The sequence below is a fragment of the Dermochelys coriacea genome, chromosome 3, assembly GCF_009764565.3.
Source record: "Dermochelys coriacea isolate rDerCor1 chromosome 3, rDerCor1.pri.v4, whole genome shotgun sequence".
Taxonomy (NCBI): Eukaryota; Metazoa; Chordata; order Testudines; family Dermochelyidae; genus Dermochelys; species Dermochelys coriacea.
In genome coordinates this window covers 86415849-86429110 of record NC_050070.1, presented here as the reverse complement: position 1 = coordinate 86429110, position 13262 = coordinate 86415849, and the positions used below count along the sequence as shown (strand labels likewise).

At 41.9% G+C, this 13262-nt stretch overlaps 1 protein-coding gene across 4 annotated transcripts; it reads right to left on the bottom strand.

Annotated features, from left to right (window-relative positions):
* Nucleotides 1-3719: 3719 nt before the first annotated feature.
* MFSD4B (major facilitator superfamily domain containing 4B) lies at nt 3720-11917 on the bottom strand. Of its 4 annotated transcripts, none has more exons than XM_038395396.2 (4): nt 11775-11917; nt 8939-9107; nt 6861-6977; nt 3720-5832 (listed from the first exon to the last, which is right to left on the bottom strand). In XM_038395396.2, exons 2-4 carry the CDS (start codon nt 9102-9104, stop codon nt 4598-4600), a joined length of 1518 nt encoding a protein of 505 aa, XP_038251324.1. In that variant the 5' UTR covers nt 9105-9107; nt 11775-11917; the 3' UTR covers nt 3720-4597. The 4 variants fall into 4 exon arrangements, with proteins under 4 accessions (XP_038251324.1, XP_038251321.1, XP_038251322.1 ...); XM_038395393.2 differs by lacking the exon at nt 11775-11917 and adding an exon at nt 11340-11597; XM_038395394.2 differs by lacking the exon at nt 11775-11917 and adding an exon at nt 11454-11597.
* Nucleotides 11918-13262: the final 1345 nt, after the last annotated feature.

Genomic DNA, 13262 nt, shown 5'->3' with positions numbered 1-13262 from the left:
TTTCCTGGTTAAACTGCAATACCTGGTAACTTTTAACATTCAAATATACTAAAGCTACATGAATTTAAAGTAAACACCAGTAACTTGTGTTTTCCAGCTAACAAAAAGCCCAGAAATCCCTCAACAGAGTGACTGACATAAGGCTGCAACTTTTATATAGTTGTTGGATCTTAAGATGACAGCAGAGGAAACTTGTAATATTCTAATGCAGCATGTCACTAATTAGTTTCTTAATCAATCTAAACTGACATACATCCTGGCTGATCTGTCTTTAGTATATTTTACATGTAACAGTATGTATCATCTGATGTACAAAAACTGCCTACATACATTTAAATATAGTTGCTGAAAGGGGGTAGTGAGGGAAAGCTGGCTGTTGTGCAAGTACATCCCATCACCATTTTAGTTAACGTTTTCATTGCATAATAACTAAAAGTGCTCAAATTTGAAGAGAGGTGATCACTCAAAAATACTACAAAACATCTCACTGGCTGCTAGGGGTCAATCTGAACATTTTAGGAATGGCTTACAGACAGGCTTATTACTAAGTAATTTTTAAATGTATAACTTGATTCTAGATTTCCACATGACGTTAGTCAAAGCAGTTGATGACTTGCACTACAGATTTGTTTTTTTTGTCTACATACCGCATTTCTTAGTTTCAATTTTTCCATCAGTTGTCCTGTGACAGAGAAAAAGCTTTACGCTACCCCAATTATTTGAGTGTTACACTTTGCCACTCTTATATTGTATCACAGGGGAACCCTCTGATCATTTATCTGATATATATTATAAAATATATTTAAAATATTATTTAGGTGCATGTATCATGCAGGAATTTATACAGTGAACTTGAAATAAAACCTCCACATTATGTAATCTCTCTACACTGAGCAGCCCACTGTGGAGAAAGCAGCTATGATCACAAACAAAGTAAATTTCCGACTATGGAGCCCAAGTTTCTCCATGGAGTTTGGATTTCATTTTCACTACCAGGGTATAAACTGATTAGACATTCTTGAGAATGACCTTGCTTACATTACCTCCCTCTTCAAATTGCTTTTTTCTTTTTGTCTGTCGTCATCCTCACTTTATCCTCCCTTAGCACAAAAATAAAAAAATTTAATTTAGCCTTTCAGTCTCCCAGCACTGGCCCTATTGCTTTGTTTCATGTTTGTTTTAATGTTGAGAGGCGAGAGGAATGAAATTCCTGATTCCTATTCAGTTTAAATGGTTTATTAAAAATATTGTATGCTGGTCAGAAAGGTTTAAAAAAAATTTTCTTCTGGCTACAAGATCACTGGCTGTAAAGAATGGAGATGCCAAAAGAGATGCTCTAGGCTTAGTGAACAAAGCCTCCACTTTCTTCCCACCCATCACTGGCTTTACGAGAGATTATACTAAACAGGGTTTATAAAAAAAACCAAAATAGAACTGATGATTCAAAAACATACTGTGTTTAGATTTTGTCAAGTAAAAGCTCCTCTTTAAAACCAGTAATTGTTAAAGCTTGAGTATCAATTTTAGTAAAAACCCAGTTGATTGACAAAAAAAGTCTAAAACACCTCTAAAAGGCAGTTAAGCCTGTTTTGTTTCAAACAACACACATACGTGGACAGCATGTCTGTGTCAGGTTTGCTGTTGTTGTAACAGTTTCCATTCAGGATCCTACAGCAACAACAGATCTCTTACATCCCTTTGTAAAAAGTCTGGGAAAAAAGCACCAAGTATGAGAGACTCACCACCTTTCTTCATATGCTTATTTTCAAAGTCATTTGTGGGATTTTTGCCATCCATGCACATGTTGTTGCACAGAGTATTCATGCTTTCCAATTATTAGGCATAAGTAGTATTAAATGGTAAGTGCTTTTAGTATAGAATTTCAATAGTATTTTCAGAATGTAACAAAAGCTTATCCTAGACTTCCTTATTTAAGTCAAGATCTCCACCATTGCAGTTCAGTTGTTATTTTCTATACTGATTTGCAGGCCAAACTCTAGTATTGTAAATGCATATGCAGAGCTGCTTCCATTGGCTTTATGGGCGGCCATATGCATCCAAGGGTAGAATATGGTCCTTAAATATTTACACTGTTAAGTAAGGGAAGGAGAGAGCTTTCATGCATCAACTGCAACAGCATAATCCAAGTTTAGCAATGCATTGATATAGCAGGTGTGATACTATAACAGAAGCTATGAAGATATAAATTAAAAAAAAAAATCTAGTCAGATTACCTACCAGTGTTTAATCACAGACCCAGGTAGGTAAAATATACCCTTCTGAACAGACAACTCAAGGAGCAGAACCAGTCCGTTATTAAAATATGTCTTCTGTCAGTATCCAATTATCTTATCCTGCTCCCCTCTTTTGCAGAAAAAACAGGCAATACACTGGCATTTACACTAACATTATGGAGTAGCAGGGAGGGGAAATGTCTTGAAGATTTCATTGTCTCTCACCATAAACTGCAAAAGTTTTCCAGTATGGCTAGGTCTTGCTCCATTTCTTCCCCTCAGATTTCAGAGGAAAGCGAAATTTATAAAGGGTGTGGGGGTGGGTGAGAGAGAGAGAAGAGGGGAAGCAGTCATAAACCCAAACTTCTAAAAAAGGTTTCTGTACCACAACAGAAACGCTCCAAAATGTAAACAAACTGCAACTCTTACTACAAAAGTAAATTACCATCAAAAATCTTAACTATCCAATGAGCAATACAAACAGCCAGTTTTGATCATGCAGCCTCACAGAAAGCTGCCTTCAAAATCTGGGTTTTCAAATAGAAGGACTGCATTAAATGGAAGGCTCCAAATTAATTCTAAACAACACTTTTGATATTTGTCTGTTCTTGGCATTATGGTGATTTATTTATTTGCTAGCACTCAGTTCTTCTCCCCTCCCCCAGCATGGTATTTCCAATCTCTCTCTCTCTACATGAAACACTCCACTGTACCTCATCTGTGCAGAACATGGACCTTCTCTTAAGGCAGCTTCCAAATACATCCAAAGTATCTGAAACATTACAATGTTACCAGAGTACAAAGCAGAGGGCAACAATCCAACTTGCACAAAAGAAGCAGTTATAGGTCACGTTCTGGTACCTTTCAGAACTTGGATTGCACTCAATACTGTGGCTGTTAGAAAAGGGAAGGTTTCATTAGTAACTGTAACCTATTAATTTTCCAGAAGTAAACCAACAGCTATTGAAGTGTGCCATAAGCTAAGCTTTGCACACAGTCAGACAGTTTTGTACATTTTGCTTTGAAAAAAAGATATGTATTTTCCTTTTCTAGAGAAGTATGTGCTCCCACTGGATTTTTGCTATTAACTTCAGGGAAAGCCAGAACAGATCTTTAAAACTTTTGTTTGAACAATATGATTTGAGAGTTAAGGGCCTCAGTCAATACTACGGACTAGGGGTTCCTGGTTACTAAGAAGGTAAAACTGCCTTTGAAATTTAGTTTTGGTATATGTAAAGTAATTACGCTACTGTGTATTACTGCCTGTGATACCAGTAGTTTATCAAACACTGATTAAAGAAAAAAGAAAAGGAGTACTTGTGGCACCTTAGAGACTAACAAATTTATTTGAGCATAAGCTTTTGTGAGCTACAGCTCACTTCATCGGATGCATTCAGTGGAACCAACCATTGATTAAAGAGTAGCTCATAATGGCTCAACAATCAAGAGTTAAAAATTATAGCAGGTCAGCTCAACTACTTTTTAAAAAACTCCCTTGTCCTCTCTCTCCATCCTCTCAAAATAAAAAATATGCAGCAGATGTTTGATAAACCATTTTGTTCTTCAAAGCAAGATGGCTTGCCAGATACTTGGAAAGAGTACATAATACACATTTTTAAAAACCTCCCTAAATAAATATTTTATTCTAGTGCAACACATTTGATGTTTCCATTATTTAAAATGAACTAAACACAGAAATCTATATTTACACAACATTACATGAAAATGACAGAGCCAGGCAATTCCCAGTCAAGATCAACAATACATCCATTAACTAAAGCTGTTGAGCTATCAACTTTTCCACTTTCTCGAAAGGACAAGGACACAACCGACAGCTTGTTGTTTAACTCAATTTCCTGGTTTATGTTACATACTAAACTAAGTGCCATGGAATATCCCCTTCACTAGATTCAAGAAGTTCAATATTCTTCTCTCATTTCTGATGCCAATGAAGAATTGTTCTAAAAATATGTTTAAAATACTCCGAACAATCTCACTTGAAGTTACATTAGGGTGCCCACCACTTTCTTCGAGAAACTGTTTACAGCCACACATTTAAGAAATGTTTCCCATATGTTTAGTCTAAATTACTTTTAGTTCCATGACACAAACACCTGATCGTATTACCACAGACTCCCTCTTTGGTGTGTCCAACATACACATTCTTTGACACTGAAGGATGCACGGTTGCAGACTAAAATAAAAAAGCATAAACTGGGATTTGGCAAGCACAGAGGCTGAAACACTTGGCTTTGTACCATTATTAAAATTCTGAATCTCTTTACAAAAACAGCTTATTTGATTGTGATTACTACCTTACAGAAGCCAGGCAGTCATTTCAAGTAAGCAGCCTAGCTTTTACTTTAATCATTCTTCTCTCTGTCTCTATTGAATTGCTTTCTCCCTGGGGAGCTAAGAGCAATCACTGGAGAAGAATTAAATATGTTTGAAGGTGGCTGCAAGGACACTTTAGCTGGAGACTCCCCTGGGATCTTTTGAGATGTCTCTACCACAGACTCTCTCACTGTATCATTCATTTCAATTACTTCAAAGTCTGCTTCATTCCATTCTCCTGCATCCTCTTCATCTTCCTCATCTTCATTAAATTCAAAGTTGGACAACAAAGCTTTCTGGTCCTCGTTCCCACCACCATCTTTTAACTTACTCTCACTGGGAGAAGTGGCTAATTTATACATCACAGGAAATAGTACGGCTGTCATTACAGATGCTCCCAATGCAGCATACATCATCACAGGGACATTGTGAAATTTTCCTTCAAGAAACCCAACCACTGCTGGAATGCACATCTCCCCCAAGGCAGCACCAACTATAAGGAGAGAAGCAGACTTTCCTTGTATGGTGGTGTACTGTTCAATCCAGGAAATGCCACTGGGAAAGATGGTAGCCATTGAAGCACCATACACTGCTGTTCCAACCCAGAGCGAAACTGGATGCTTACTGAACAGTGCCAGGAACAGAGAAGAGACAGTGGAACCTATGACACTCAGCAGAATCATAGTACCAGGGTATAAACAGGTAGCAAAACAGATTGCCAGTCCTCTGCAAGCTGCAAATGCTCCCCAAAAAAGGGAGTTCAAACCAGCTGCTTCACTTTTTTTCATGTCTGCATAAACCTTTGCATAACTGAAAATGTAAGAGCCATAGGTGACCTCTGCTCCTACATAGCAAAAGAAGAAAAGGAAAAGGAGAATGAGAAGGGCACAGTGATATTTGGCAATTTGGCATTTCTGCAGAGAAGCTTTTGCTTTATCTCGCACTGAGCCGGTCCTTGAATACAGAACAACAAACAACAAAGAAACTATCAAAATATAGGTCCCTATGAAAATATAGGACCACGTAAAGCTCATATTAGAATGCAGCGTCATTGCTGATCCAGACAGTGCATTAGGTATATCACTCGGAACAGAGTGGTTTGTCTTTTCATCTTCCATTTGGACTTTAGGAGATATGAAGCTGCCCAATGCCATTTTTGCCAGGATTGGGGCCACAAGGGCACCCAGTGCAAAACTGAAGTGTAAGGCCTGCATATGTGGTCCAGCGTCTGTTCCCCATGTATTCAATGCAAGGACATTTCCACCTGCAGATTAAAGAGATGAGGATCCATTTATTTAATATGGAAACTAAAGATACAGTATGGTTTCTTCCCAATCAGTTATTTAGTTAATATATATCTAGTCAATCTGTCAGAACAATCTACAGTGGAAGCCGATTATAAAGAACTTCTTTTATAATATATGGAATCAAAAGTCCTTACCTGTTTCAGGGCATGAAATGTGAAAACTGCAAATCTAGCTAGAGTGAAGCTCTGCTTATAAAAACATTAAGCAGTAGAAGGTTTCACTGCACATGCTGGTTTTTTTTTTTTTTTTTTTTTTTTTACCTTTTTATCTCAAGAACAAGAACTAACTCAGTTCAAACAGTATTCCATTTGGCAGCATTATGGCATTTCAGATAAAGCTCAGGATCTTCTTTGACATCCTATTTGTGACACTCAGACCTAGGCTCTCTTCTCAGCAGATAGCATCAAATTTGTCTTAGAGATGCTCACTCAGACCTTAGTCACACAAATGGGTTGAATAAGTAGTTAATTGAGGAATACTTGGCAATCTTTCCATGCCATCCCACATACAGTCAGAGATATACCAGCAGATTCATTCTAGAGATTATTCCAGCCTGCCATTTACCTCACCATTTGCATCACAATCAGGAAAAAACTGCTCTTACTGTCTTCAGTATGGATGATATTACTGTAGTAACAGCAAGAGAGAGTAACTTTAATGGCAAGTGACAATGAATATGAACACAAATTTAGTTTAGCATACATACATCATGCATGCTAGAAAACAAAACATACATATTCCTCCTCCTTCACTAAGTGAAATTTAACTATTTTAGCAGGCCGTATGCCTATCCTGACAACAGAACATGCTTGCCACACAAATTGGAAGTCTTAATGATGAGCATAAACTCAGCTCTTGTGGATCTCTTGCACCTCATGAGTGCAAACAGTTCTCTCAGATAGATGCAAGGGGAGTTGACAGACTCCAGTTGACTCATTCAATCCACAGGACTTCCTGCAGCAGGGAAGAGGATCTGTTAACTTACCTGTGTCTAGAACACCCATGGAAGTCCCAATGACTGACATCAGGGCAGTTAACAATAGTGCTTTCTTACACCATGGTATGGCATGAAGACCAACTGCTGTTCCCAGCATGGTTAACCCTATAAAGGTAATCCAAAATCCATACTGAAGCTCCAAAACAGTCAATTTATTATAATTAAATCTGTGTCTTATGACAGACTGCTTAAGCTTAAAGCAGTCAGGTTAGACTGAATTAGTGTTCATGAGAGCTGGTTGAAAAGATTTCGATGGAACCATTTTTTTCCTCAGAAATTGTGTTTGTTAAAATCAAAACACACAAAAATCAAGCCAAATTTTCTTTTTGAGAGAGGAAAAAAAAAGTTCTGACAATGTAAAATGGGATGTTTTGAGATTTTTGGAACGAACGGTTTCAGTTTTTCATTTTGAAGTGACTGTTTAAAAAAAATTATTTTGCATTACTAGGTAGTAATATAAAATAAAAACCAAGATGAAAAACATTCTGGTTTTGTCAAACCAAGGCATTCTGATCACAAAGCAAAGCTCATTTTAGATTGGAAGATTTCAAAATTGAGTTTCATTTCGATTTTAAATAAAGTCAAATTTTCAAATGTCAAATTCTTCACAAAACTGAAACATCATCCTCTGACCAGCTCTAGTGATCACACTAGGCAGTCCTCAGCTAAACTATGTTCTCCACTTACTCTCAATGCACAAATTTAGCTTCCATTAACATTAGCACGTTATAGGCCCACATCATAAATAGGCTCTTAATTCACTGTAGAGTTTCAAAAAGAATAAGTTCTGTTAAAAGAATTTATTAATTTAAACTTAGTCAACCTATGAGATGAGATCTTTTCTCCATTGCCTATTCAACTGAAAATTGAAAGCATGAGAATTATTTCTCAAATTGACAATACATGAAAAATTAAGGCAAAACCTAGGAAACAGTTCTACAGATAACGGTGTTTAGAGCTTGCCATCAGTTCACCTTACTTTTGAATATGATAAGCATGAAAGATTTTGCTTTATTAGTTCAGGAATCTCTGTTTCAGGTTTCAGATAAATGTGTTTCAGAGTAGCAGCCGTGTTAGTCTGTATTCGCAAAAACAAAAGGAGTACTTGTGGCACCTTAGAGTAGCTCACGAAAGCTTATGCTCAAATAAATTTGTTAGTCTCAAAGGTGCCACAAGTACTCCTTTTCTTTTTTAGATAAATGTGTCTTCAGCTTACTTACATGCCTCAAGTCTGACAGATAAATGAGAATCAATGAGAAGCAGAAGATTTGTAATAGATTTTATTCATAAATTTTGTGCATGTCAGATGGAACAGATGAACAAGCGGGTGCAGTGTATTTTAACAGAGGTTGAGTTTGCAACATCTTTTTTTTGTAAAGTTGTAACTCAATTGTGTGAAGTGGTATCACTGACAGCAATACAGATGATCAGATGTGAACCTCAGCTGAGCTTCTCTCATTTTTCTCATGGAGCTTGTGATGTGGCCATTATCAAATTTGATTTGTTTTATATAAATATAAGAAAAACAAAAATCCAACTCTGCTTCTTTTTGTTTGAGCAAAAAGGCATCTTTTATTTAGTTCTGATAGTCATAGATATGGTCCTTTGCAATTCAAGAACAGCTATCCTATTAGACTTACCAATAGACTATTGCTTCTGCATAGGAAATATCATCAAATTGTATATCAATTCACTAAAAGCACAAATATAAAAGGAGACAGGAATGAAACTGAAACAGAAACAGAATTTCATCATTTTTAATTGTATCACTCCTGCAGCAGTGTACAGTGTTTTTAAAAGAGTATGACAATGCTGATGATAGCATACATGCAACTTTCATCCTACAAGGCTGCAGGGTAAAGGCCAACAGGATACTTGCAGGACACACCAAGGTAAGGGAGGTGAAAGCTGGCTTGAGATATATTTCTGAATACAACTTTCACATTTTGTTACTATACCAACCCCTCTGGAAAAAGTGAAGGTTATCACACTTTAAAAAGATATTAAAGATTCATCAAGATATACATTTGTCACATACAAAAGATTATTATTTTGAGTACACTTACCCAAGAGGAGATGAGGGTTCATGCAGTCAAAGATAATCCCTCCAATCACTGAACCACCAAGGTATCCCAAAGAACGACCCACGAAAATGTAGTAAATATCACTGACATTTTTATTCACATTTGCAGCCAAATCTTGAAATGTAGGTCCCAGGACAGCAATGCTCATACCCTGAAAAACAGTGGGGATCTTTTGTTTGTTCATTTTAGAGGGCGGAGGGTTAACAAAATAAACTCTCACCAGCAGCAGGAAATGACATATGTTACAAAGACTTTGTCTGCAAACAAAAATTGTACCATCTTAATTAAGTCACTTTAGAAACTGATTTAGTTAAACAATGCAATCTAATGTTGGGGGCACTCTTATTTTGATTTTAAAGTGCCAGTTTTCAATTTAACTTATAAGTTGGTAATGAATTTCACATAAGACCAGGCCAAAATAGGTTGGCAGATTACTTAGGGTATGTCTACACTACTCACGTTACAGCGTGGCTACCAACGATAAAGCGCTATCTACACTGGCGCTTTTCAGAGCTAAACCTTTTGTCACTGGGGGGGGGTGTTTTTTCACACCCCTGAATGACTAAAGCTTTAGCACTGAAAGTGGCCATATAGATAGTGCCTTACATCGTAAACTCTTCAAGGCAGGGACAGTCTTTTTGTCCATTTTTGTATAGCATTAAGCACAACTGAATCCTTGTCCTGAACTACGGCTCCTAGGTGCCATGGTAATATTGCTAATGAATAAGGCTATGATTTAGTCACGGAGGTCGTGGAAGTCACAGAATCTGTGACTTCCAGCAACCTCCGTGACTTCAGCGGTTGGGAGCTGCAGGGTCCCCCCACCGCCTCTGGTGGCCACTGCGGGCAGAAGGGAACCCCCAAGCTCGCAGGCAGTGGAGGCTGCGTGGGAATTCCCAGCTGCAGTGGGGGAACCCCCGGGGTCCCAGCTCACCATGAGCCCCTGGCCCCCATGTGCGTATCCCACAGCTCCTGGCTGACATGGGAGCCGGGGGCACCCCACAGCTCCCAGCCCATACAGGCAGCGGATAACCCTCAGAGCTGCAGGAAGTACGGTATCCTGCAGCCTCCAGCTCCTGCAGGCGGCTCCTAGCCCCTGTGCAGCTGCCCCACTTCAGGCGGTGTGGGGATGCACAGATCCCCATTTTGTCCCGGATAGTCTTAGTAAAAGTCAGGGACAGGTCATGGCTTCCGTTAATTTTTCTTTTATGCCCATGACCTGTCCCTGATTTTTATTAAAACTATCAGGGACAAAATCTTAGCCTTACTAATGAATATTAAAATATCACTTGATGTAATCCAAATCTGTTCTACCGCGATCATTTACATACATGTTTTCTTTTAACTGTGTGAAAAGCACCAAGTGCAAAGTGAAATTTAAGTTTTACTTGCAGTCACCTTTGGAATAAGCTCGTGGAGCACTCAAGTGAGTTTCAGGCAGGGAATAGTACCTCATTGTGAGAATAAGACCAAAGGAAAACTTGGCTGTATGGGACATTCATCATTTCAGTACCAGCAATGTGCTCACTACTATGCAAAATTAAAGGTTCTTATACAATCCAGTGCTATAGAAACATTACTCCTCAAGCAGCTGAGCACCTGGGATAGTTTCACCTGCCTGTGTGACGAACCAAACCCAAAATACTATCTAGAAATGACCAGGAAGCCAACATGGCTGAGCTCAGCCCTAGGGCTCTATCAATGCTCTCTGTGCTGCCTCATTAGTTTATTACTATCTGAATGGTGTGGCGAGAATGAATAAAACAGTGTTAATTATCCTTCTACATAACACAAGAACCAGGGGTCACCCAATGAAATTAATAGATAGCAGGTTTAAAACAAACATAAGGCAGTACTTCTTCATACAGCCCAGTTAACCTGTGGAAGATGTTGCAAAGGCCAAAACTATAACTGGGATTTTAAAAAATTACACAAATTCATGGATCATAGGTCCAGCAATGGCTCTTAGCCAAGATGGTCAGGGATTCAACCCGATGCCCTGGGTATCTCTAAATCGCCATATAGCAGCAGCTGGGACCGGACAACAGGGGATGGGTCTATCAGTAATTACCCTGTTGTGGTCCTCGCTGAAGCAGCTGGCCGCGGCCCTGTCAGAGACAGGATATGGGGCTAGAGGGACCATTGCTTTGCCCCAGCATTGCAGGTCTTGTGCTCACTAGCCCCGCACAGGGCCCTGCCCCCGGGGAAGAGGGGCCGCACATGGCCCCCAACCGCACCGAAGCAGGGGCTGCGCCAAAGCATCACCGGTACCAGGTCCAGCCCCCAGCACGGGGCTGCCCCTCGGGGGCGGCTCCTGGGACAGCGGCGCCCCGGGCGGGTTTGCCAGGGAGGGGAGATCCAGGCCCGGCCCACCCCCGCTCACCAGGCCCAGGAAGCCCGAGCACAGCACCCCGGAGATGCACCATCGCAGCAGCAGCGCCGCTCCCTCCCCGCCCCGGCGCCTGCCGCTGCCGCCGCCGCCGCCGGCTACGATCACCTCAGGCCGCGGCGCGCGCTGCGGGAGCAGACTCGGCTCCGGCTCCGGCTCCGCCGCCGCCGCCGGGCCCTCACCGCCCCGCAGCGTGTCCTCCGCCTCCGGCCGGGCGAAGCGAACCTGCTTCTTCCTGCCGGCGCCGGCCATGGCTCCGAGTGCGGGGAGCGGCGCGGGCCAGCCCCGCCCCCGCGGCCGCCGAGACACCGGCGTGTCCACTAACGTGACAGGCGGAAGGAGCCAGGGACTACAACTCCCAGCGTGCACCGCGCCTCCCCCGCGCCCTTGCTGACGCTCCGTAGCTTTGGACCTACACGCCCCACCTACCGCGGTGCACGCCGGGAGCTGAGAGGAGGCGGCGGGCTCGCCGTCGCTGCTCGCGTATGGACGTTGCCGGGCGAGCGGGCGGGGGACCCGGGAGGACGCTTGGCCTCGGTACAAAATGGCGGCAGATTCGCCCTTCTCCTCCCTATTCAACAACCTCGTTTTCGCTTTGTGGGTACGTGAGCGCAAACCACCCGGAACAGCGGCCGGGCGCGGCGCACGTGACTGTAAACCTGGCCGCCATGGCAACCCCTGGGGTGGCGCACTGCCGGGGCCCCGGGGGCGGGGCGTCGCTCCCTTGGCGGGCAGCCAGGCCTCGGGGCTGCAGGGGGGCGCGTGCCTCCGGCGCGACCCCCACGTGTCCGGAGGACTTGGGGCTCCTTAGAGGCGAACACATTTATTTGCGCATAAGCTTAGGTGGGCTACAGCTCACTTCATCGGCTGCATTCAGTGGAAAATGCAGGGGGAGATTTTATATCCACAGAGAACATGAAACGGGGTGTTACCTACACACTGTAACCAGAGTGATCAGAAAAGGTGAGCTGTTACCAGCAGGAGAGAAAAAAACCCTTTTCTAGTGATAATCAAGGTCGGCCATTTCCAGCAGTTGACAACCTATGAGGAAGGGGGGGGATAAACAGGGGAAAATAGTTTTACTTTGTGTAATGACCCATCCACTCCCAGTCTCTATTCAAGCCTAAGTTAATGGTGTCCAGTTTGCAAATAAATTCCAATTCAGCAGTCTCTCGTTGGAGTCTGTTTTTGAAGGTTTTTTTGTTGAAGGATAGCCACCCTCAGTCTGTAATAGAGTGACCGGAGAGACTGAAGTGTTCTCCGACTGGTTTTTGAATGTTATAATTCCTGACATCTGATTTATGGCCATTTATTCTTTTACATAGAGACTGTCTGCTTTGACCAATGTACATGGCAGAGGGGCATTGCTGGCACATGATGGCATATATCACATTGGTAGATGCGCAGGTGAACGAGCCTCTGATAGCGTGGCTGATGTGATTAGGCCCTAGGATGGTATCCCCTGAATAGATATGTGGGCAGAGTTGGCAACGGGCTTTGTTGCAAGGATAGGTTCCTGGGTTAGTGGTTCTGTTGTCTGGTGTGTGGTTGCTGGTGAGTATTTGCTTCAGATTGGGGGGCTGTCTTTAAGCAAGGACTGGCCTGTCTCCCAAGATCTGTGAGAGTGATGGGTCGTCCTTCAGGATAGGTTGTAGATCCTTGATGATGCGTTGGAGAGGTTTTAGTTGGGGGCTGAAGGTGATGGCTAGTGGCGTTCTGTTATTTTCTTTGTTGGGCCTGTCCTGTAGTAGGTGACTTCTGGGTACTCTTCTAGCTCTGTCAATCTGTTTCTTCACTTCAGCAGGTGGGTATTGTAGTTGTAAGAATGCATGATAGAGATCTTTTAGGTGTTTGTCTCTGTCTGAGGGGTTGGAGCAAATACGGTTGTATCGTAGAGCTTGGCTGTAGACAACGGAT

Excerpts from the sequence above, each read along its gene's own strand:
- MFSD4B (XM_038395393.2), bottom strand. The coding sequence starts at position 11,597 with ATGGCCGGCGCCGGCAGGAAGAAGCAGGTTCGCTTCGCCCGGCCGGAG. Across the intron at positions 6,978-8,938 it reads GAACCCTCATCTCCTCTTGG|GGTTAACCATGCTGGGAACA; the intron begins GTAAGTGTACTC and ends TTACCTTTATAG. Across the intron at positions 5,833-6,860 it reads CATGGGTGTTCTAGACACAG|GTGGAAATGTCCTTGCATTG; the intron begins GTAAGTTAACAG and ends TTTAATCTGCAG.